General features: G+C 43.5%; 1 protein-coding gene across 4 annotated transcripts; it reads right to left on the reverse strand.

Annotated features, from left to right (window-relative positions):
- Window positions 1-9,471: 9,471 nt before the first annotated feature.
- LOC308465755 (uncharacterized protein) lies at window positions 9,472-20,444 on the reverse strand. 4 transcript variants are annotated; one of them, XM_080985961.1, is made up of 3 exons: window positions 20,308-20,444; window positions 17,683-18,479; window positions 9,472-10,572 (listed from the first exon to the last, which is right to left on the reverse strand). In XM_080985961.1, exons 2-3 carry the CDS (start codon window positions 18,477-18,479, stop codon window positions 10,221-10,223), a joined length of 1,149 nt encoding a protein of 382 aa, XP_080842087.1. In that variant the 5' UTR covers window positions 20,308-20,444; the 3' UTR covers window positions 9,472-10,220. The 4 variants fall into 4 exon arrangements, with proteins under 4 accessions (XP_080842087.1, XP_080842089.1, XP_080842088.1 ...); XM_080985963.1 differs by lacking the exon at window positions 20,308-20,444 and having other exon boundaries at window positions 17,683-18,073; window positions 18,110-18,288; XM_080985964.1 differs by lacking the exon at window positions 9,472-10,572 and adding an exon at window positions 17,107-17,682 and having other exon boundaries at window positions 17,785-18,479; window positions 20,308-20,443.
- Between the last annotated feature and the right edge of the window lie 5,480 nt (window positions 20,445-25,924).

The raw sequence follows: 25,924 nt of genomic DNA on the forward strand, positions 1-25,924 counted from the left end.
TCTCATATGCGAACACCATAGCGGGGATTGAAGTGCAAGAAAACAGCAGAATATATGAAGTAACATGTTGGAGAGGATGAAATAAAATAAGACGGAACCTTAAAATACAATTATATGCAGTTTGGGTTATAAACATCGAAATTGGGTGAGGGGGGGAGTAACTAGTTTTTCTGAATTGGAATATAGTTGTTGAGTAACAAATGTAATTTTCTATATGGAAAACAAAGTAAAATATTATTATTTGAAAAAATGGAATTTGGGCTGAATTTAGAATCTGGGTAAAATTAGCAAGAATGAGCATCTTAGGAGCAACTGTTGAGAGATTCCCCCTTTGATGTCCCTCTCTGGACCCAGGAAGAGGTTGGCATTGTTTGGAGGTGTTGAGTAAACATTCCAGGTTGATGAGCAGGATATTATAGTGAGATTAAGCATTTAGGTGTCCACCCAATGGCAAACAGGTATGAGACTCGAGTGACTGGTTTGCTCAAGGGAGGAAGAGTCATGCAATTGTGGGGGAGGCTTATCGGAGTACTTGATTCAGGAGAATGTGGGCCAACTTCATCCCAGCTTGGGGGGGGGGGGAGTTCAGAGGGATTTAGGATGCAGCCTCCTATCTAAAAAGAAAGGAAGATTCCAGTCCTCATCACTGAAAACGCAGGGCTGATTGAAATAGGCAGCTTGTGCACCCGAACAAAGAGACCAGCCTTAAATGGAGCCAGACCAGAGTCACTGAAGGCAGTGGCTGTCGCCTTGTGCCAGAGAGTTTTGTAAGTTGTAATTAACAGCACATGAGATGAAGAAAGACTTCCTGTTTCCTGTCCTGAACCAGATCTCCCAGTTGACCTTGAACAGTGCTGATTTTTAGGGGAATCCCGGAACACCAATCTCCCAGGTGACCTTGACTTTTCTACCATGCTTCTAAAGCAGGGTTCAGCAAACTTTTTCAGCAGGGGGCCGGTCCACTGTCCCTCAGACCTTCATAGAATCATAGAATCATAGAGTTGGAAGAGACCACAAGGGCCATCGAGTCCAACCCCCTGCCAAGCAGGAAACACCATCAGAGCACTCCTGACATATGGTTGTCAAGCCTCTGCTTAAAGACCTCCAAAGAAGGAGACTCCACCACACTCCTTGGCAGCAAATTCCACTGTCGAACAGCTCTTACTGTCAGGACGTTCTTCCTAATGTTTAGGTGGAATCTTCTTTCTTGTAGTTTGGATCCATTGCTCCGTGTCCGCTTCTCTGGAGCAGCAGAAAACAACCTTTCTCCCTCCTCTATGTGACATCCTTTTATATATTTGAACATGGCTATCATATCACCCCTTGACCTCCTCTTCTCCAGGCTCCTTGTGGGAGGCCCGACTCTATTTTGAAGAAGAAAAATGAACGAATTGCTATGCCCCACAAATAACCCAGAGATGCATTTTAAATAAAAGCACACATTCTACTCATGTAAAAACACCAGGCAGGCCCATTTTAAATAAAAGGAAACATTCTACTCATGTAAAAACATGCTGATTCCCGGACAGTCCGCGGGCTGGATTTAGAAGGCGATTGGGTCTTAGTTTGCTGTGCAGCGATCCCTCTTGCTGTTCTGGCTTCTGGGATAGCTGTGCAGCCTGCATTCGCTTCATAAGATGCACACACATTTCCCCTTACTTTTTTATAATTTTTTTTATTAATTTTAACATATAAATTATAAAATGTACGACAAAACTTATCACTTATACAATTTTTTTGGACTCCCATCAGCACCTCTGATGATCCACCGTTTTAACCACTTCTTATGCATTTCTTAACTTTATATTGCCTTTACATCTCTTAACAAATCATCCTCCCCTTGTCCATTTTTACAATACTTCTAATAATACTCCTCACAAAACTTCATGCAACCCTACAAACGTCGACCTTTGTTCTTCACAATTATTTTTCAAATAGTCCGTAAATTTACTCCAGTCTTCCGTGAATTTCTGGTCTCGCCGGTTTCGAATCCTTCCTGTTAGTTTATCTAATTCTGCATAGTCCATTAACTTCATCCTCCATTCTTCAATTGACGGTAACTGTTCTTGCTTCCATTTTTGGGCCAATAATATTCTTACTGCTGTTATTGCATATAAACATTCACCCTTACTTTTTAGGGGGGGGGGGAGTGCATCTTATAGAGCGAAAAATACGGTACGTCCAAGAATATAAGAAGGGCCATGGAACATTCATTTCCACTATGACCTTGGTTGGGCAGAGAGACAGTGAGTGGTCCAAGGTCACCCAGTGAGCTTCCTGGCCAAGCAGGGATTTGAAGCCATCTCTCTCCCAGGTCCTAGTCCGACACCCTCGCCACTGTACCACACTGCTTCCCAAAGGGGAAGCTTGCCAACAGGAGCTCATTGCAACAACAGTGCTCTCCTCGCCTGTGATTTTAGACACGCCCATCCATATACAGATATAACAAAACATCTAATGAATGCAGGAAATGCAGAAAGTTGGGAACAGGGTGCACCATTGTGAAACCCTGATTGGTGTCTTGGGTTATCTGAGGTGTGTTTCTGAAATGAGAAGGTAAGACTCACATGGAGGAACTGTTAAGTGATGTGTGAGCCATAATTATGAGGCAAGGCAGTGATGGATAACTCTGTCATTTCCCCAGACACGTGAATTACAATCAACAGGCTTATACTCAAGAGATGGATGAAGGAAACCTCGTTTTATTGTCAAGGAGGAGTAAGCAAAAATATTGGGTCATCTCCAATGACGTGCTTTGCAGAGTGGAAGAATTAAAGAACCCAAGTTAATTAAGCAGAATACAGTGGTACCTTGGTTCTCAAACGCCTTGGTACTCAAACAACTTGGAACCCTAACATTGCAAACCCGGAAGTAAGTGTTCTGGTTTGGGAACTTTTTTTGGAAGCTGGACGTCCTCTGTTTTGAGTGTTACGCTGAGGTCCATCTGTTTTTGCTATTTATTTTGCGTTTTTCTTTTTGCAGCTTTTTTGTTCTGTTTTTGTGACTGTGTGGAACCCAGTTCAGCTACTGACTGATTGAATGTGTGACTGTAGTACATTGTTTATTGCTTTCATTTTATGGATCAATGCTCTTGTTAGATAGTAAAATTCATGTTAAATTGCTGTTTTGGGGGTTGTTTTTAAAAGTCTGGAATGGATTAATCCATTTTGCATTACTTTCTATGGGAAAGCGCACCTTGGTTTTGGAACACTTTGGTTTTGGAATGGACTTCCGGAACGGATTAAGTTTGAGAACGAAAGTACCACTGTAGCTTTTACTGTGCTAATATGGCCCAGGGCATCATAATCTGGAGAATGCACGTAGAATCTCACTTGATGGGTGCTCCCTTATATGAGTGCACAAAATAGCAAATTACATAATATTCCAAAAAAAGAGCCATTTGTGTTCCTATATCCAAGACCTTTTGCTTAAAGTCATTTTTATCCTTTCCTCATTGGCTCAATGCCTGTACAGAGAATCCTATTTTATTTTATTTTATTTTATTGGTAACCAAACATTTCCGTAGAGCAAGTGCCCACGGTTCCTCTGGACGGATCATAGAATGCCCACCTTCCTTCACCTGCCCATTAATTTCAACGGGCCTTCTCTGAGTAGGGCTAGCATTAGAGTCAATTCATTATTGCTGAGATGCAACAGGAAGAAATTATTTTGCTCCCCACACAGCTGTAGGAAAGGGAAAACATAGCTCTTGATTTATGGAAGTGAAATGTTATATTATAAGGTATTCTGATACATAATTTAGAGCAGAATTCCTCAACCTCGGCCCTCCAGATGTTTTGAGACTACAATTCCCATCATCCCTGATGACTGGTCCTGCTAGCTAGGGATCATGGGAGTTGTAGGCCAAAAAACATCTGGAGGCCTGAGGTTGAGGAAGCCTGATTCAGAGCCTGAAATAGGAATAAAATGTGGTCTAAAAAGAACCAGCTAATTCAGTAAAGGAGGAAATAGGAGGTTCCTTGGATTTTGATGGATTGGAGACCCATTGAAATTAATGGATGTGACTCACTTGGACCCATTAATTTCAATGGGTTGCATTCAATGCTAGATCTTACCTATATATGCATCTCTTTACTCTGGCATATGGCCCTTGGAAGGTTCCCCAGAGAAGAATAATTGCATTTTGAATCTGAAAAGTCTCCATCCAAACTGGAAATCTGAGCAGTTCTGACTTGCTGACGTTTTGTAAATCATTTTGTGGTCTTCTGTGATGAAAAGTGGCATGTAAATACTTGAAATAAAATAAAATATTAAACCTCCTGATGGCTCCTGGCCATATGAGGTCTCATTAGGTATATAAAACCAGTGCTTTTTAAAAAGGGGGTACTCAGGGGTACACAGTACCGGCACCTCTTTTTTTGTTTTTGTCAAAAAGTGTGGCACTTACTGTTACAACTTCACCGGCACCTATTTTTTTCCTAGAAAAAAAGCACTGATAAGAACATAAGAAGAACCCTACTGGATCAGGCCAATGGCTCATCTAGTCCAGCATCCTGATCTCACATTGGCCAACCAGATGCCCATGAGCCTTCTAAACTGATATCTTTATTGGTCAACCTAGTTTTGAAGATATTTTTACAGTGTGTTCTATTGTTTTGTCACTTGCTGAGTGCTGCCCTGGCTTCCTTTGGGAGGAAGGGAGAGATATAAAATTAACAAAACAAAACAAAACAAAACAAAACAAAACAGAGATATAGATCAATAGACAGAGATATAGATAGATCCTATTTCTATCAACCCTCTTATCTCTCCCAACAAAGAGGCAGAGTCTTGCTCTTCTTTGTTTTTTTTTTTTTATAAGATATTTATTAAGCTTTTTTAAAGTATTACAATAAAAATGAAAAAATAAATAAATAACAAAAATACAAAATAAAAATAGTTAAAAACACACAGATTTTCCATTGATTATTTTCCTTTAGCTTGTTTCCCGGACCTCCTCATACCTCCCTTTTTTGTATTCCACTTCAATTTGTTGGTTCAGCAAATCCTTACCCTCTTTATTTATCCTAATCTTTGATCTTGAAAATAATAGCATTAGATTTTTACCTATTAATAACCCTTTTTTCATATTCCCTTAAAGCGTTACAGCAGGAAACCACTTAATTTCTATCCAACATCATTCTAACATTCATTAATTTTACAATATTTCTGTAGATAGTCTTTGAATTTCTTCCAATCTTCTTCCACCGACTCTTCTCCCTGGTCTCGGATTCTGCCAGTCATTTCCGCCAATTCCATGTAGTCCATCACCTTCATCTGCCATTCTTCCAGAGTGGGTAGATCTTGCGTCTTCCAATACTTTGCAATGAGTATTCTTGCTGCTGTTGTAGCATACATAAAAAAAGTTCTGTCCTTCTTTGTTCTTTTGAGTCTATCTGAAGTTAGACTTCCGGTTTGACTTGCCATGGCGGAGGCTGAGCCATTTCACATGGGATATTTTGAGGATGAGATGGGAGTAATCATCCTCCCAACTGTTTGATTATTTTATAATTTGGAATGTCTTTAATGTGGCCTTTATTGGATTGTTAAACTGGAAAACTTAATAAATATTATTATTTTTTGAAAAAAGAGTCTATCTGAAGCTCCGTGGCTTGGAGTCCTATATGCTTCAGCATTTCTCCGTTGAAAATAGGAATAAACACTTCCCACCTTTCCTAACAAAATTGCTGTCTGCTGAAACATTTCAGTTAAAGAATGTAAAGTGGATTGGTTACATTTTTCTTCAAAATTATATGCCAGCTTTACCATTTCCTTCATTCGGTGCAGGTATTTTATTGTCAGTATAGACAAGACTCAGTTTTTGCACCTACCAGTTTCAGTTGTTCTCTGAGACGTGGAGGGGAGGAAAAAGGAAAACCAGGATATTCTGGGATTAAATCACAAACCGGGATGGCTTCTGCAATTCCTGGACTGTCCATGGAAAATTGGGACACTTGGAGGGTATAGAATCTTTTACTTCTTCTTTTCCTTTTTTATTCTTTTGATAATCAGGCCATATTTATACCCTACCTTTAAAGCCTTTTTATACCACTTTACGTGGGACGCGGGTGGCGCTGTGGGTTAAACCACAGAGCCTAGGACTTGCCGATCAGAAGGTTGGAGGTTCAAATCCCCACAACGGGGTGAGCTCCCATTGCTCAGTCCCTGCTCCTGCCAACCTAGCAGTTCAAAAGCACGTCAAAGTGCAAGTAGATAAATAGGTACCGCTCTGGTGGGAAGGTAAACAGCGTTTCCGTGCACTGCTCTGGTTCACCAGAAGCGGCTTAGACCTGCTGGCCACATGACCCGGAAGCTGTACGCCAGCTCCCTCGGCCAGTTAAGCGAGATGAGTGCCGCAACCCCAGAGTTGGTCACGACTGGACCTAATGGTCAGGGGTCCCTTTTTATACCACTTTAAACAGTCATGGCTTCCCCCAAAGAATCTTAGGAACTGCCAAATGTCCTCTTTTCCCAGGACACAACCTCTTTCTCATGGGTATGTAAAATGAGAGTCGACATACTGATCCATAGTTAAAAGCAGAAGTCGGCAAATGTGTCCTCTTTTTTGCTCTTCAAAATATGGCAGCTCTAACAGAGTTACTAGTAGACCTCAATTCCCCTCACAGAGCTTCAATTCTCAGAGTTCCCTGTGAAGAAGGATCAATGGTTAAACCACTTTGGAAATTGTAGCTCTCTGAGGGGAACAGGGGATCTCCTAGCAACCCTTAGTATCCAGAACAAAATGCAGCTCCCATAATTTTTGGGCAGAAGCCATGACTATTTAAAGATGTGAACTGGGGTGTGGCACTTTTTGCAACTGCCCCCAGGAAAATTAGAAAAAATTATATAGCCGAGATAGCTATCAACTGTAATGGGGATGAATTTATTTGACCCCATCTACACCAAGCTGTAGCTTTCTCCCTAAACTTTGTACATAATTGTCTATTGTATTGTTTAATATTACTTGTAATATATTAGTGGCCCCGCGGTGATTTTAGCTTATAAATTTTATTGTCTAATGTTTCAATTTGTATATTAAGGAGTTCCTATAGCTATGTGAGGATTAGGTCACGTTTTGACAATATAAATGTTTTAAGTTTTTGTATCAAACTAGTATATATTTTATTGAATGACATGGCATACATTGCAGCAGCCTTTGGCTATAAGCAATAAACTTGACTGACTGTCTATTTAAAGAGGTATCATGGTGCTTTGAATGTGTGGTGTGACTGTGGCCTCTGGGAAGCCCTGTCCATGCTTAAAGGTAAAGGACCTCTGACAGTTAAGTCCAGTTGCAGATGACTCTGGGGTTGCGGCGCTCATCTCGCTTTACAGGCCAAGGTTGTGCCCAAAATATTGATCTCACCAGTTAAGAATGCCAACCAACATCAAGACCTATTCCTCACAAAGGAAAGAAACTGTGCCAGAAGCATGGTGGCCAGAAGGTGGTGCTCATCTCCCACTAATATGCTGCAGTTATTTGTCCTGGTGGCATTCCATGATCTCATAGAGTTGGAGTAGGGAACTTGTGACATTTCAGACATTGCTGGACCCAAACTCCCATCAGCACCAGCTAGTGGTCAGGGCTGATGGGAGATGTAGTCCAGCGACAATTGGAAGCCATCAAGCTGGAAAAGGATGGGCCAGACGCATCCCTCTGGAAAGCTCATAAACATCTGTTGTTTTTCTTCCAACATCTGGTATCCAAAGGTGTACTGCATCTGAACCTGGAAGTTCCATTTTGTCATATTAGCTAACAGCCATTCTGACTTGTCCCCCCCTCCCAACGAGAATTGTAGAGTTAGAGCGGACCACAAGGTTCATCTAGTACAGTGGTTCTCAACCTGTGGGTCCCCAGATGTTGTTGGACTACAACTCCCATCATCCCTGAGCTCTGGCCTTGCTAGCTAGGAGTGGTGGGAGTTGTAGTCCAACAACATCTGGGGACCCACAGGTGGGCAAAGGCTGATCTAGCACAACTCCCTGCAATGCAGATTTTTTCTTCTTTGACCAGTGTGGGGCTTGAACCCATGAGCCCAAGATTAAGAGTCTCATAATCTATCAAGTGAGCTACCCAGGTCCTTATCTCCTTTTCCCATCCCCTCTTTTGCACCCTTCAGAGATAGCATTCATGGGAACAGCAGGACCAGAAAGGAGTCCGAGAATTAACTGACCCAACCCTCTTTGCCAAGGCAGATTCTGCTCCACCCCAATAGCTGGAGACATCTTGCTCCTACTCAACGCACACCTCAACCCTTACAATTAGCACTGACCTCTAGCCCTTCCTTGAATTCCTGCCCAGGCATGCACATGGAAGCTTATACCCAGAACAAACTTAGTTGGTCTCTAAGGTAGATGGACGCGGGTGGCGCTGTGGGTTGAACCACAGAGCCTAGGACTTGCCGATCAGAAGGTCGGCGGTTCAGATCCCCGCAACGGGTGAGCTCCTGTTGCTCGGTCCCTGCTCCTGTCAACCTAGCAGTTCAAAAGCACGTCAAAGTGCAAGCAGATAAATTCCTCTGGTGGGAAGGTAAACGCCATTTCCGTGCACTGCTCTGGTTCACCAGAAGCAGCTTAGTCATGCTGGCAACATGACCTGGAAGCTGTATGCCAGCTCCCTCAGCCAGTAAAGCGAGATGGGCGCCGCAACCCCAGAGTCGGCCACAACTGGACCTAATGGTCAGGAGTCCCTTTACCTTTAAGGTGCTACTGGACAATTTTTTAATTTTTATGGAAGGATTCTTTTAAAGACTTGTTTAGAATTTTTTTTTTTTAAGGACTTGAAACTTTTAAAGGAATTTTTTTTGGAAGAGTTTTTAAAATAATCTTTTTCAATATATTTATTTATTTATTTATTTATTTATTTATTTATTTATTTATTTATTTTGATTACGGCAGACCAACATGGCTACCTACTTGAATCTCTTTTCCTTTATGCATTGCTCAAGGAATGCCTTTTAGTGCAATCGCTAGTGATATCACATGTCTCTCTAAAGTGTGTGTGTGGGGGGGTTGTCACTGATGTTAGCCCTCCTCAGAGTAATTTAATTTAATGTTCTATTAATTTAAATTAATCTGCCCTGAGCAGGGCTAACAGTGGATGCTATCCCATATAGCTCCCATGTACGGTTCCTTGGGGGAAGGAAAAGGAGGAATGGGACCACCTCTTCACCCTGTAGATTGAAAAGTTGCAAGATTCCTCATCTGTCGTCTAATGGTTCCTTTTCACCTGTATCAGCAAAGGGGTTCAGGAAATATGAAAAGGACCTGTAGATGCCCTGGACAGATATATAGGACAAGGATAGGGAGTCTTAGGCTTGGAACAAAATGTGGACCTCCTTTCCTCTCTGTATGCCTTCTGAGACATGACCCTGGCTACATCAATACCTAGCCACACCCCTCTTCCCAGGTCACAAAGAAGTAACCAGCAGGGCAGCCACTGACTGCACCCAATCATCAGAAGAACACAACTTTAGCCAATCAAGAGAATTTTATTTATGCCAAGGAAAAGAAAACAACAGGAAAAGCACAGAACTTCATTGCAGACAGATAACGTTCAGGCACCAATGGTCCAGATATGGTCCACTAATAAACATTCACATTTCTCTGCAGTGGACACAGTCTTTAGGTTTTCAGGATCACTCAGGGGTTGATGGAGTGAGAAATGGCACATCATTTTCAGGATGTTTTCAAATTTAGAAGAAGACATTGACGGAAAAGGCTATTTCTGTGGTTTGGTATTGGGACCATCAGTCAGTCTAGGACGGCACCTGCAGCTTTCTTCCCTCTCACCATCTGGAAGGAAGAACCTTCTATGTAGATGATGAGCTCATCAATAGACATGGCCCAGAAGAGGCTATTACCGCTCTCATGCTTTCCTGATGTATTGTAGTTTTGGAAGGGGGGGGGGGGTTGAATTTCTAGAGTAAGCTGCTTTGAGAGCCCAGCTTGGCTACTAATTGATGCATAAATACAATAAATAAATAAATAAATAAATAAATAAATAAGATCAAGCTTCCTTTGCTGTGGTTGCTCTTGCCAGCCACTCGGCCCAACAGCATCTCTCTCTGTAACATTATTGTGGTTGCAGCGACAGGATGATTTGGAGCCCATCTGATGGCTTGGAACAGGCAGGCCTTCTTCAGCATCTTTCCAATGGCGTAGAAGACTTCCTCCTCCATCCACCTGAAGATGAACCCCTTGGCTCAGCACATACTTTCCTATGAGCGGCATCCCGGCTCAGAACATACTCCTCTTCCTCCTCCGCATCCTGGCTCAAAACATACTCCTCGTCCTCTTCCACATCCCGGCTCAGAACACACTCCTCGTCCTCCTCCACATCCTCCTGAAGACCCAGCACACCCTGCTCCCCCAGAGGTTTGCAGCCCTCTTGAAGACCTTCTGCATCCCGGTTCTGAGCATACTGCTCGTCCTCTTCCACATCCGGGCTCAGAACACACTCCTCGTCCTCCTCCACATCTTCCTGAAGACCCAGCACACCCTGCTCCCCCAGAGGTTTGCAGCCCTCTTGAAGATCTGCCACATCCAGGTTCTGCGCATACTGCTCTTCCTCTTCCACATCCAGGCTCAGAACACACTCCTCGTCCTCTTCCACATCCTCCTGATGAAGCAACTGGCTGGGCACAAGCCCCTCCTTGCCCACCTCCGCATCCACCAGCAGATCCACCTCCGCATCCACCAGCAGATCCACCACCGGATCCACAGCAGAACGACTCTTCATTAGAATAGTGCCCCCCTGTATTTCCATCGCATGAATCGCCTATTGGACGCCCCCAGTAATCACGGGGTCCTCCCGAAGGATTGTGGACACAGCAGGTCACTCTTGGGTTTCCCCCTTGTCTACAGGTGGAGCGCCGATAGCCGTAGCATCGGTAATTGTGGCCTCCTCTTCTCGGTACATCATCCCTGCGGTTGCAACCGGTGACACAGGCTGTGTTTACAACATAGCGAAATGGTTTGCGGCGGTTGTCCAACCAGGATCCAGCTGGGTCATACCATGTTGAATTCAGATTGAACCAGGGTTCTCTCCCAGAAGAGTAGATAACTCTATCGTTACACCCTTCTTCACACATCTGAAAGACACGGGGGGGAAACAACACCTCATTAGATCAGAAACACAGATTTCTTCTCTTTCTGTGAACCACCAAAATTATGTATCTGCCATTGTCTTCTATGTCCATCTATTATTGAATTACAAGTATATGATGGAAGTGCATGGATGATGTTTCAAGTATAAAATAGCTAACTTTGCTCTTAAACATGGAGAGAAGGTTAATCAGTCTTCCCCAATGGGAAGGTGGAGCTCTTTAGATCAGGCTGGGAGGACTTGGTGTTCTTCAGATGTTGTGAGTACTCTGACACCCACCAACCCCAAACAACATGGTCAGTGATCAAAGATGGTGGAGGTTGTAGTAGTCATAAGACCACAGGCTACTGGCCCTTGTAGTTCTATATCCAGTTCTAACAGTGGCCAACCAATGCTTATGGAAAGCCCACAAGCAGGAACTGAGAGCAACCCCACTTCCTGTAGTTTGTCGTCTAACAACATCTTGAGGTCCACCTCATCTAACTACACAGTTGAGGGCTGATGTGGTCCTGTTCTGCTTATGCCCTTCATGGAAGCACCTGGCTTTTCACCTTTTGGAAACAGATTTGGGCAGCCTGTTATGTCAGGCAATCTCTAAACTGGTTGCAGAAGGGGAAGCAGGTGTATAATGAAGGTGCCAGGTGAACTTCCCGGGGGAGGGCATTCCACCAACGGGGAGTCAATACAGGAAAGGTCCGTTCTCATTTTGCCATCCTCTGGATCTGTCATGGAGCAGGCACACCAAGAAGGGCCTCAGAAGATAATCTCAGGGTCTAGGCAGGTTCATATGGAAAGAGGTGGTCCTTGAGATATTGTGGTCCTGAGCCATTTAAGTTCCACATTAACCTGTGGAAATGTACAGCTTCTTTCTCTGTCTCGGGGACTGAGCATTCCTGTCATCCACTCCCCTCCAATCTTGTCCAGAGTACAGAGAATAAACAAATCCACAACAGGAATCCCTGAATGGCTTCCTTCCTCATTTATCTGGGATCCTGATTCCCAACCCATAGAAACATAGTGTAGGACCTAAAAGGTAACTAGCACTGATACAGAAAACCCATTGCTTCAGGGCATCCATCCATTCATTGTTTCAAAACCTCAAACACCACCATCTGAGTCCACTGTTTTTTCCTGATATCCTGATGGTGTAGCCCCAGTCTGAACAACAGGATTCTAGTTAACACTGATAGCAGAAGTCTAGAAACTCACTCAGGGCAAAGTGAAGACACAAGCACCAGCAGAATCTGACTTACCTTAACAAGTGGGGAGAAGACAGCTGGTGAAGAGGCAAAGGCCAGTGAGGGAATGAGGACTCTTGGATAGAGAGGCCCTTTTATATGGTTCTAAACAGTCCTCCTCCCTATAGATGATACAGGAGCCTGGGAATGGTGGGTCAGTCCAAAACCATGGACCCAAGAAGACCATGTCTGCATACTACAGCAGCCTCATTTGCACCTGATCCTTGACACGTTATGTAACCATAATTTGATGGATCAAGATACATCTAATTAGTAGTCACACCAGTTCCATGATACAAATGATAAAGCATGTGGCTTCTATAAAGATCAAAGAGCTCTTTGGGAAATGCTGGTGACAGTGGATGCTGGTGACAGTGGTTGGATGGTAGCCCTAATGACTCAGAGATGAAGCTGTAGGAGATCAATGTCTCCACATCAGCACCAGGCAGAACCATGCTGAGCTCCTTGCCACACAGATTTGTAGTACCCCGTGCCTGCTGATAAATGTATTATTCATCACTGCTCATGTGGATTGAGATTTGAAGAATGGGAGTTCTCCAGGGTGGCTCATTGATATGGATTTTCAGAGGGTCACTCTGATCTCCAGATTTGCCTTTCCCAATCTGCTGCCCACCCTGATAATGTTGGATTCCCATCATCCACAGCCATCATAGAAATAGGTGAAGGATCGTGGGATATTGAAATCCAATAACATTTGGAAGATCACAGGGTCCTAATTCCTAAATCAGACAGCGCACATCTAGCTAGTGATATTTTTAGGTAATTTCAGACTTTGAGCTTCATAGTGTTATGGTGGGTGAGGGGAGATCTTTAGATCAGGAGTGGTGAATCTTGTGCCTTGTGGATGTTGTTAGACTTCAACTCCCTTCAGCCCTAAACAGTATGGTCAATGGCCAAGGGTGATGGAAGTTGTGGTTCAAACAATCTGGTGGGCATCACATTGGCTTTCACTGGGCTAAACCAGTGGAGGGCTTTGGTATCTGTGGTCCTCTTTATATGACTCCAACTCCTTTGACCCCTGGCCATTGGCTGTCTTGCTCAGGGCTGATAAGAGTTGGAATCCTACAGCTGTAGGAGGGACATAATCGCTATGTTCCTGGGATAAACAGTACAAATGTATGCAATGATGTATTGCGATAATTTTAGACTCCAAACTTCATGGTTTTACGGGGGTTTTTAGTTTAGAGCCTTAGTCATCATGGACATAGATTAGGGTATCTGTGTCTCTTTGTGTGGGTATGTACACACTCTGCTTAGAAAGATATGGGCACTTTATGAGTGTTAAATGATAATAACCATCGAAAGCACATAATAGTTCAGCTGGTTACAACATGGGTAGGCAAACTAAGGCCCGGGGCACAGATCTGGCCCAATTACCTTCTAAATCCTGGAATCAGCGTGTTTTTACATGAGTAGAACGTGTGCTTTTATTTAAAATGTATCTCTGGGTTATTTGTGGGATTTTTTTTATTTTTATTTTCAAAACACAGTGGTACCTCGGGTTAAGTACTTAATTCGTTCTCGAGGTCCGTTCTTAACCTGAAGCACCACTTTAGCTAATGGGGCCTCCTGCTGCCGCCACGCCGCCGGAGCACGATTTCTGTTCTCATCCTGAAGCAAAGTTCTTAATCCGAGGTACTATTTCTGGGTTAGTGGAGTCTGTAACCTGAAGCATATGTAACCAGAGGTACTACTGTATAATCCAGCCCCCAAAAGGTCTGATGGACAGTGGACCGGCCCCCTGCTGAAAAAGTTTGCTGACCCCTGGGTTAGAGCATGGTTCAATCCCTCTATGGGTCAGCTGCATATTCCTGCATTGACGGGGGTTGGACTAAATGATCTTCAAGGTCCCTTCCAACTCTACAGTTCTATTATTATAAATAACAATGGGTTAACATGCTATTGATTATATGATATATTCAGAGTTTCTTTTTCCATAGTCATAATTATTCTTATAATTACTCCACCACATTTCAAATTGGTAAAGGTCTTTGGGGTCCGGTAAAGGTAAAGGTAAAGGTAAAGGGACCCCTGACTGTTAGGTCTAGTCGCGGACGACTCTGGGGTTGCGGCGCTCATCTCGCTTTACTGGCCGAGGGAGCTGGCGTACAGCTTCCAGGTCATGTGGCCAGCATGACTAAGCCGCTTCTGGCGAACCAGAGCAGCACACAGAAATGCCATTTACCTTCCCACTGGAGTGGTACCTATTTATCTACTTGCACTTTGACGTGCTTTCGAACTGCTAGGGTGGCAGGAGCTGGGACTGAGCAATGGGAGCTCACCCCGTTGTGGGGATTCGAACCACCAATCTTCTGATCGGCAAGTCCTAGGCTCTGTGGTTTAACCCACAGCGCCACCCGCGTCCCTTTGTGGTGGGTAGAACCACCAAAAACAATTAAATGCATGACAATATAAGAACAGAAGACGAGTCTGTTTGATCAGGCCAATAGCTCATTTAGTTCAGCATCTTCAGCTCACAGCAGCCACTCCAGGTGCCTGTCAGAAACCCACAAGCTGGACCTGAAAGCAACCCCCTTCTCCTGTCCTGTAGTTTCCAGCAACTGCCATTCAGAAGCATCTCTTCCTCTCCCCATGGAGGCACCCCATACCCACTGTGGCTTGTAGCTATGCTAGTCTTTGCTCCATTCATTTGATTTATTTGGTAAGCCTGAGAAAAATAAAGGACAGACCGGAGATTAATTTTGTTTATGGAAGCGTTGTACAGAGGCTGTCCCTGACCAATATGATTTTTGGAAGAGTACAAAACCCACACAGAATGCCAGTTTTCAACCTGCTTGTGAAAATCATCAGAGATCTCAAAGAAAGGAATATACGATAACAACAAGAAGAGAAAGGAAGTAATAAAGGACTGTCCGGATCAAAATGGATAGAACTGTCTAATTAAAGCAGTAAGATAAGTGATGCCTGTTTTGGACTCGTGCGGAGCTTGATGTATGGGTACCCCCAACAAAATTTAAAATTTGGCTGTATAATTTGGAACTAATGTGATATAGATAATGTGATGTGATTGGCCTGTTAATAAAAATTATTTTTTTAAAAAAATAGTCTTTGCTCCATTCATTTGTTCAGTCCCCTTTTAAAGCCATTCAAGTTGATGGCCATCGCTGCCTCTTGTGGAAGGGAGTTCCATAGACTAACTATCTGTTGCATGAAGAAGAATCTTCCACATTCAGCTTCGCTGAATGTTCATGAGTTCTAGTGTTACGAAACAGGAAGAAACACCTTTCTCACTCTACTTTCTTCATGCCATGCATAATTATATAAGCTTCTATCATTTCATCATTTAGTCTTTCTCTCCCCCCACTAAACTAGGAAGTCCCAGATGCTGCAACCTAAATTTCTAAATTTGCATTTCAATATATAAATCGGAAGATTTAAGTTTATGGAGGTCTATGGCCTTCCAGATGTTGCCAGATTTCAACTTCCATCACTCCCTTTTAAAAAAGTCTTTATTTATACTTTTGAAGTTTATACATTTCATTAGTTTTACAATCAATTTAACATTTCAAAGTTGGGCTTCCTCCCCCTTCTTTCTGCGGTTCCTTAAATTCATTTTTCAATATCTTCTGCATATCCAAATTTATTTAATTTGCTCATTTAATTATCTACTTCACATATATACTCTTATGAAACTGCAGGTTATTACAGTAATCCTGCTAATGCTTTTATCTGTTTGCAGTTTATCTGTAAATATTCAATAAACTAGGCATAGCCAAACTTGGCCCTCCAGATGTCTGGGGACTACAACTCCCATCATCCCTAGCTAACAGGACCAGTGGTCAGGGATGATGGGAATTGTAGTCCCAAAACAGCAGGAGGGCTGAGTTTGCCTATGCCTGCAATAAACCATTTCCACTCTTTTATAAAAAGTTTGTTATCTTGATTTCTTATTCTTCCGGTAAGGTTCACTATTTCTGAATATGCCATAATTTTTTATATCAATTTTCCTTTAATGGGATTTCTGCTTCTTTCCATTTTTGGACAAGTATCATTCTTGCTGTGGTGGTAGCATACATAAATAAATTTCAATACAATTTAGGTGGTTCTGCCCTTATAATTCCCAAAAGAAAAGCTTCTGGGTTTTTTTTAACAAAAGTTACTTTGAACTTCCATCACTCCTGACCATTGGGCCATGCTGAATGCTGGGGCTGATGGGAGCTGGAGTGCAGGAACATCTGGAGCACTGCAAGGTTTCCATCCACATCGATAGCAAATCTAGGAAGTTGATCAAAGTCCTGGTGGGCCATCATAGATAGCCAGGGAAGTGTACTCAGCTGGAAAGGTATAAGGTCAGACAAATCTGCCATTGTTTTTCCATGTGACTCATCTGTGGAAGCGTACATAGTAAGTATGAGTCACTCCTTAGCAACATGACAATTATCAGTTGCACAAGTTGTTGCCATTGTAACATACGGTATGAATTGGGCAATGAATTGTTTGCATCATCAAGAGCAATAAGTGGTGGCAAGCAAGAAACATTGGACTCAGCTACATTATTCAGAAAGCAGCGTTTTCGATGCATTATAAACATGAAACACCAGATGGTGATGTAGAGCAAAAAATATTTCAATACGATTTTACATAACTTTCCCCCCCTTTTGATATAACAATTTATTTTCTGACTTACATCAATCCCTAGCCACACCCATCTTCCCAGGCCACAAAGAAGGTACTAGCAGGGCAGCCACTGACTGCACCCAATCATCAGAAGAACACAACTTTAGCCAATCAACATAATTTTATTGATGCCAAGGAAAAGAAAAACAGGAAAAGCACAGAACTTCGTTGCAGGCAGATAATGTTCAGGCACCAATGGTCCAGATATGGTCCAGTAAGAAATGTTCACACTTCTCTGCAGTGGACACAGTCTTTAGGTTTTCAGGATCACTCAGGGGTTGATGGAGTGAGAAACGGTACATCATTTTCAGGATGTTTTCAAATTTAGAAGAAGGCATTGATGGAAAAGGCTATTTATGTGGTTTGGTATTGGGACCATCAGTCAGTCTAGGACGGCACCTGCAGCTTTCTTCCCTCTCACCATCTGGAAGGAAGAACCTTCTGTGTAGATGATGAGCTCATCATTGGAACACTTCCTCCTCCATCCACCTGAAGATGAACCCCTTGGCTCAGCACATACTCTCCTATGAGCGGCATCCTGGCTCAGAACATACTCCTCTTCCTCCTCCGCATCCCGGCTCAAAACATACTCCTCTTCCTCTTCCACATCTTCCTGAAGATCTAACGCTGGACTCGGAACACACTGAGCCCCCAGAGGTTTGTGGCCGTCTTGAAGACCTTCCACATCCCGGCTCAGAACACACTCCTCGTCCTCCTCCACATCCTCCTGAAGACCCAGCACACCCTGCTCCCCCAGAGGTTTGCAGCCCTCCTGAAGACCTTCCGCATCCAGGCTCAGAACATACTCCTCGTCCTCTTCCACATCCAGGCTCAGAACAGACTCCTCGTCCTCCTCCACATCTTCCTGAAGACCCAGCACACCCTGCTCCCCCAGAGGTTTGCAGCCCTCTTGAAGATCTGCCACATCCAGGTTCTGCGCATACTGCTCTTCCTCTTCCACATCCAGGCTCAGAACACACTCCTCGTCCTCCTCCACATCCTCCTGATGAAGCAACTGGCTGGGCACATGCCCCTCCTTGCCCACCTCCGCATCCACCAGCAGATCCACCTCCGCATCCACCAGCAGATCCACCACCGGATCCACAGCAGAACGACTCTTCATTAGAATAGTGCCCCCCTGTATTTCCATCGCACGAATCGCCTATTGGACGCCCCCAGTAATCACGGGGTCCTCCCGAAGGATTGTGGACACAGCAGGTCACTCTTGGGTTTCCCCCTTGTCTACAGGTGGAGCGCCGATAGCCGTAGCATCGGTAATTGTGGCCTCCTCTTCTCGGTACATCATCCCTGCGGTTGCAACCGGTGACACAGGCTGTGTTTACAACATAGCGAAATGGTTTGCGGCGGTTGTCCAACCAGGATCCAGCTGGGCCATACCATGTTGAGTTCAGATTGAACCAGGGTTCTCTCCCAGAAGAGTAGATAACTCTATCGTTACACCCTTCTTCACACATCTGAAAGACACGGGGGGAAACAACACCTCATTAGATCAGAAACACAGATTTCTTCTCTTTCCCTGAACCACCAAGATTATGTATCTGTTGTTGTCTTCTATGTCCATCCATTCTTGAATTACAAGTATATGATGGAAGTGCATGGATGATGTTTCAAGTGTAAGAGAGCTAACCTTGCTCTTAAACATCACACAGGATGTGAATACGCCAGTCTTTCCCAATGGGAAGGGGGAGCTCTTTAGATCAGGCTGGGAGGACTTGGTGTTCTTCAGATGTTGTGGGGACCCCAACACCCACCAACCTAAACCAACATGTTCAGTGATCAAAGATGGTGGGAGTTGGAGTCTTGAGACCACAGGCTAGTGACCCTTGTGGTTCTGTATCTGGTTCTCACAGTAGCCAACCAATGCTTATGGAAAGCCCACAAGCAGGAACTGAGAGCAGTCCTACTTTCTGTAGTTTCTCATCTAACAACACCTTGAGGTCCACCAGGTTCTCCACACCTCATCTACCCACACATTTGAGGGCTGACGTGGTCCTGTTCTGCTTGTGCCCTTCATGGAGGCACCTGGCTTTTCACCTTTTGGAAACAGATTTGGGCAGAGGAGCCTGTTATGTCAGGCAATCCCTAAACTGGTTGCAGAAGGCAAACAGTTGTGACTTCTCTGAGAGCAGACTGAGGTTTTTGTGACACTGCCCTCATTAGCTCCAATGACCCAACCTCCACCGCTTGGATAATTCTTCATATAAAATTGCACTTATTTAATTTTATTTATTATTACATTTGTATACTGCCCTATGCCCGCAGGCATATGCATAAAAACAAAAAATATATACATAATAAAAGCATATACATAACAATAAATCCCCCCTCCCTATTTCAAAAGGGCACTGGATATCAATCAGCCAAAGACCTGTTTAAAGAGGAACATTTTTGCCTGGCAGCTGGCACCTAAAGGTGTATAATGAAGGCGCCAGGCCAATTTCCCTGGAGAGAGTATTCCACAAATGGGGATCCATTGCAGAGAAGGCCCGTTCTCATGTTGCCACCCTCCGGACCTGTCATGGAGGAGGCACACCAAGAAGGGCCTCAGAAGATAATCTCAGGTTCTAGGTAGGTTCATATGGAAAGAGGTGGTCCTTGAGATATTGTGGTCCTGAGCCATTTAAGTTCCACCTTAACCTGTGGAAATGTACAGCTTCTTTTTCTGCCTCGAGGACTGAGCATTCCTGTCACCCATCCCCCTCCAATCTTGTCCAGAGTACAGAGAATAAACAAATCCACAACAGGAATCCCTGAATGGCTCCCTTCCTCATTTCTCTGGGATCCTTATTCTCAACCCATAGAAACATAGTGTAGGACCTAAAAGGTAACTAGCACTGATACAGAAAACCCACTGCTTCAGGGCATCCATCCATTCATTGTTTCAAAACCTCACACACCACCATCTGAGTCCACTGTTTTTCCCTGATATCCTGATGGTGTAGTCCCAATCTGAACAACAGGATTCTAGTTACAGATAGGTAGCCGTGTTGGTCTGCCATAGTCAAAATAAAAAAAATCCTTCCAGTAGCACCTTTAAGACCAACTAAGTTAGTTCTTGGTATGAGCTTTCGTGTGCAAGCACACTTCTTCAGATACCAGGTATCTGAAGAAGTGTGCTTGCACACGAAAGCTCATACCAAGAACTAACTTAGTTGGTCTTAAAGGTGCTACTGGAAGGATTTTTTTTATTTTGAACAGGATTCTAGTTAACACTGATAGCAGAAGTCTAGAAACTCACTCAGGGCAAAGTGAAGACACAAGCACCAGCAGAATCTGACTTACCTTAACAAGTGGGGAGAAGACAGCTGGTGAAGAGGCAAAGGCCAGTGAGGGAATGAGGACTCTTGGATAGAGAGGCCCTTTTATATGGTTCTAAACAGTCCTCCTCCCTATAGATGATAGATGAGCCGGGGAATGGTGGGTCAGTCCAAAACCATGGACCCAAGGAGACCATGGACTCATTGGCACCTGATCCTTGACACGTTATTTAACCATACTTCGATGGATCAAGATACATCTAATTAGTAGTCACACCAGTTCCATGATACAGATGATAAAGGATGTGGCTTCGATAAAGATCAAAGAGCTCTATGGGAAATGCACGGGATGCTGGCTACAGTGGTTGGATGGTAGCCCTAGTGACTCAGAGATGAAGTTGTGGGAGATCAATGTCTCCACATCAGCACCAGGCAGAACCATGCTGAGCTCCTTGCCACACAGATTTGTAGAACCCCGTGCCAGCTGCTCATGTGGATTGAGATTTGAAGAATGGGAGTTCTCCAGGTGGCTCATTTATATGGATTTTCAGAGGGTCACTCCGATCTCCAGATTTGCCTTCCCCAATCTGCTGCCCACCCTGATAATGTTGGACTCCCATCATCCACAGCCATCATGGTAATAGGTGAAGGACACATGGGTATTGAAGTCCAATAACATCTGGAAGACCACAGGGTCCTAATTCCTAAACCAGACAGCACACATATAGATAGTGATATGTTTAGGTAATTTCAGACTTTGGGCTTAATGGTGTTATGGTGGGTGAGGGGAGATCTTTAGATCAGGAGTGCAGAATCTTGTGCCTTGTGGATGTTGTTAGACTCCAACTCCCTTCAGCCCCAGACAGTATAGTCAATGGCCAAGGGTGATGGAAGTTGTGGTGGGCATCACATTGGCTTCCACTGGGCTAAACCAGTGGAGGGAATTGGTATCTGTGGTCCTCTTTATATGACTCCAACTCCTTTACCCCTGGCCATTGGCTGTCCTGCTTGGGGCTGATAATAGTTGGAATCTAACAGCTATAGGAATGCGAAAATTCCTCTATTCCTGGGATAGACAGTACAGATGTAGGCAATGGTGCATTGAGATAATTTTAGACTCCAAACTTCATTATTATACAGGAAGGGGCAGCTCTTTAGTTTAGAGTCCCAGTCATCATGGACATAGGTTAACGTGCCTGTGTCTCTTTGTGTGTGTATGCACACACTCTACTTAGAAGGATATGGGCACTTTATGAGTGTTAAATGATAATAACCATCGAAAGCACATAATAGTTTAGCTGCATATTCCTGCATTGAAGGGGGTTGGACTAAATGATTCTCAAGGTCCCTTCCAACTCTACTGTTCTATTATTATAAATAACAATGGGTTAACATGCTATTGATTATATGATATATTCAGAGTTTCTTTTTCCATAGTCATAATTATTTTTATAATTACTCCACCACATTTCAAATTGGAAAAGGTCTTTCGGGTGGGTTAGAACCTGTGGAATGGAATTGCTGAGTTTAACTATCTGCTGCATGAATCTTCCAACATTCAGCTTCGTTGAATGTTCACGAGTTCTAGTGTTATGAAACAGGAAGAAAAAACTGTTTCTTTTTACTTTCTTCATGCCATGCATAATTATATAAGCTTCTATCATTCATCATTTAGTCTTTCCCCCCAACTAAATTAGGAGGTCCCAGATGCTGCAACCTAAATTTCTAAATTTGCATTTCTCTATATAAATTGGAAGGTGTAAGTTTATGGAGGTCTATGGCCTTCTAGATGTTGCCAGCTTTCAACTTCCATCACTCCTTTTTTTAAAAAAGTTGTTATTTATACTTTTGAAGTTTATACATTTCATTAGTTTTACAATCAATTTAACATTTCAAAGTTTGGCTTCCTTCCCCCTCTTTCTGTGGTTCCTTAAATTTATTTTTTAATATCTTCTGCAAATCCAAATTCATTTAATTTGCTCATTTAATTAGGTAAAGGGACCCCTGACAATTAAGTCCAGTCGCGAACGACTCTGGGGCTGCAGTGCTCATCTTGCTCTACAAGGAAGCCGGCAATTGTCCACTTCTGCAGATAGTTTTTCCGGGTCATGTGGCCAGTATGACTAAACTGCTTCTAGCGAAGCCAGAGCAGCGCACAGAAACACCGTTTACCTTCCTATCTACTTGAAATATATACTCTTATGAAACTGCAGGTTATTATCAATCAATCAATCAATCTTTATTTATGGTCCAGAGACAATAATCTTGCTAATGTTTTTATCTGTTTGCAATTTATCTGTAAATATTCAATAAACCAGGCATAGGCAAACTTGGCCCTCTAGATGTTTGGAGACTACAACTCCCATCATCCCTAGCTTACAGGACCAGTGGTCAGGGATGATGGGAATTGTAGTCCCAAAACATCTGGAGGGCTGTTTGCCTATGCCTGCAATAAACCATTTCCACTCTTTTATAAAAAGTTCGTTATCTTGATTTCCTATTCTTCCGGTAAGTTTCACTATTTCTGAATATGCCATAATTTTTTATATCAATTTTCCTTTAATGGGATTTCTGCTTCTTTCCATTTTGGGGCAAGTAACATTCTTGCTGCTGTAGTAGCACACATAAATAAATTTCTATCCAATTCAGGTAGTTCTGTTCCTATAATTCCCGAAAGAAAGGCTTCTGGGCTTTGTTTTTTTAAAACAAAAGTTATTTTGAACTTCCATCACTCCTGACCATTGGGCCATGCTGAATGCTGGGGCTGATGGGAGCTGGAGTGCAGAAACATCTGGAGCACTGCAAGGTTTCCATCCACATGGATAGCAAATCTAGGAAGTTGATCAAAGTCCTGGTGGGCCAGCATAGATGGCCAGGGAAGTGTACTCAGCTGGAAAGGTATAAGGTCAGACAAATCTGCTGTTGTTTTTCCATGTGACTCATCTGTGGAAGCGTACATAGTAAGTATGAGTTACTCCTTAGAAACATGACAATTATCAGTTGCACAAGATGTCGCCATTGTAACATATGAATTGGGCAATGAGTTGTTGGGATGCATCAAGAGCAATTAGTGGTGGAGATAGAACTAATTGGAGGCCCTCGCGTGAGCGAAACATGTCCAGTACATCTCAAGACGATCATCCACGCTGCGGACGCTATTAGCCACATTCAGAAAGCAGAAATTCCCCCGTGCTTTGGCATGAGGTCAGCTGAGCAATGTCGTCACCATCAATTCACATGAAACATTGCTCACGCATCCTCTCTCTAGTTTTCTGTTGACCCCACCCTGATTTTTAATAATAATAATAATAATAATAATAATAATTTATTTATTGCCCACCCACCTGGCTGGGTTTCCCCAGCCACTCTGGGTGGCTCCCAATAGAATATTAAAAACATGATAAAACATCAAACATTAAAAGCTTCCTTAATTAGGGCTGCTATGGTTCCCTGTAAACTCACATCACGCAGTGAGGGAACCGCCAGAAGGCCCTCGAAGCTGGACCTCAGTGTCTGGGCTGGACGATGGGGGTGGAGATGCTCCTTCAGGTCTACTGGGCCTTTGAGGCCATTTAGGGATTTAAAGGTCAGCACCAACACTTTGAATTGTGCTCGGAAACGTACTGGGAGCCGATGTAGATCTTTCAAGACCGGTGTTATGCGGTCCCTACGGCCGCCCCCAGTCACCAGTCTAGCTGCTGCATTCTGGATTAGTTGCAGTTTCTGAGTCACCTTCAAAGGTAGCCCCACATAGAGCGCATTGCAGTAGTCCAAGCGGGAGATAACTGAACCACTCTGGCAAGACAGTCTGCAGGCAGGGAGGGTCTCGGCCTGAGTACTGCCCTGGATACAGAATTAACCTGCACACAGTGGAAAACAATACATATACCAAGAGTACCATATTTTTCGCCCCATAAGACGCACCTGTCCATAAGACACACCTAGTTTTCAGAGGAGGAAAACACGAAAAAAAAATATTCTGAACGAAACAGTGGATGTATGATTTTTGTGGTTCATGCTGTGGCCACAGACATGTGATTAGACGGTGAGTTTGGGGTAGCCCAATGCAAAAATCCTGAGAATCCATGTGGATCCGTGCTTTGTAACCACGTAGGGGTGTGTGTGTGTATGTGTGTTTGTGTGTGTATAACACCAAATGGAGCCCCATGACCAGATTAAAACCAGATATTTCTACCTATTATTATTATCACCTTCGTTGATTTATTAATCACTTTCTAAACGAGCATCTCAAAGGCAATTTACACTAAAGAGAATTAAGGGAAGTTTAAACACAGGAACAAGAAGTATATTTAAAACAAGACTAAAACCATAACAAGTGGACGCTTGTCCTCTGATTCAGACCATTCCCTGACACTTGGAGTGTCTGAAGTAGTCATAACATACAGCAGACAGCAAAGGGATGTGATAGCTTAGATATTCCCATGCTACTCTACACAACCCTTGAAGTGCTGAATCAATGTCTTATGACTCATGTGGGGACCAGGTGGCCCTATCTCTAAAGGACACATGGCCCTACATCTCCCACTCCTTCATTCAGGTTGGCCTTTCTGGAATAAGTGCTCATTCTAGCAAGCTGTGCTGAACTCTTACAGATCTCTACTCTACAAAATTGCAGCAAAGGGGGAAACTTCCAGGGCATCACACTTCTTCTTCTACTTCTTCTTCTTCTTCTTCTTCTTCTTCTTCTTCTTCTTCTTCTTCTTCTTCTTCTTATTATTATTATATTTATTGAATTTATACACCACCCTGTGGTAGAAAGGATCACAACATATATAATCAGAAAGGATCACAACATATATAATCAGAATAATAACAACAAGCCAATAATACCCTCACCCCGAAAAGAGCCGCATTTTAAAAGGGTATAGGATGTCAAACAGATCAACCAAAGGCCTGGTTAAAAAGGAACGTTTTTGCCTGGTGCCTAAAGGTGTGTAATGAAGGTGCCAGGCGAACTTCCCTGGGGAGAGCATTTCACAAACAGGGAGCCACTGCAGAGAAGGCCCCGTTCTTGAGTTGCCACCCTCCGGACCTCTCGAGGAGGAGGCACATGAAGAAGGACCTGAGAAGATGATCTCAGGGTCTGGGTAGGTTCATATGGAAAGAGGCGGTCCTTGAGGTATTGCGGTCCTGAGCCATTTAAGGCTTTATAGGTCAAAACCAGCACTTGGAATTGGGCCCGGAAACTAATTGGTAGCCAGTGCAATCAGACCGGGATCGGTGCAAAATGCACAAACTGTCTTGCTCCGGTGAGCAACCTGGCCACTGAATTCTGCACCAGCTGAACTTTCCAAACCATCTTCAGAAAACGCATTGCAGTAATCTAACCTTGAAGTTACCAGAGCATAAACAACTCATTATAATGCAATTGTCTTCCAGAACTGACCCAATTCAAGGAAATTGCATTGGAACTCACCAGAATTCAGTTCTGGCATCTCTCAGGTGGGCGCCATTGGCATTATAATAAAATAAGGGAGGCATTCATGGTGAGTTCTGGCACCTTTTTCTAGAAAAGTAGCACTGTGTTTGCGTGTGTGTCTATGTGTGTGTAACGCGCACACACACAGACACACATATACGAACCATTGTTTGGATGGGTCACTTCCTGTTCTGACTGAGGG

This window comes from Podarcis pityusensis, assembly GCF_964106645.2.
Source record: "Podarcis pityusensis genome assembly, chromosome: 16".
Taxonomy (NCBI): Eukaryota; Metazoa; Chordata; class Lepidosauria; order Squamata; family Lacertidae; genus Podarcis; species Podarcis pityusensis.

Coding starts and splice junctions, on each gene's coding strand:
- LOC308465755 (XM_080985961.1), bottom strand. CDS start 18,479: ATGTGTGAAGAAGGGTGTAACGATAGAGTTATCTACTCTTCTGGGAGA. Junction 10,573..17,682: donor TCTGAGCCGGGATGTGGAAG/GTCTTCAAGACG, acceptor TGGATGTGGAAG/AGGAAGAGCAGTATGCGCAG.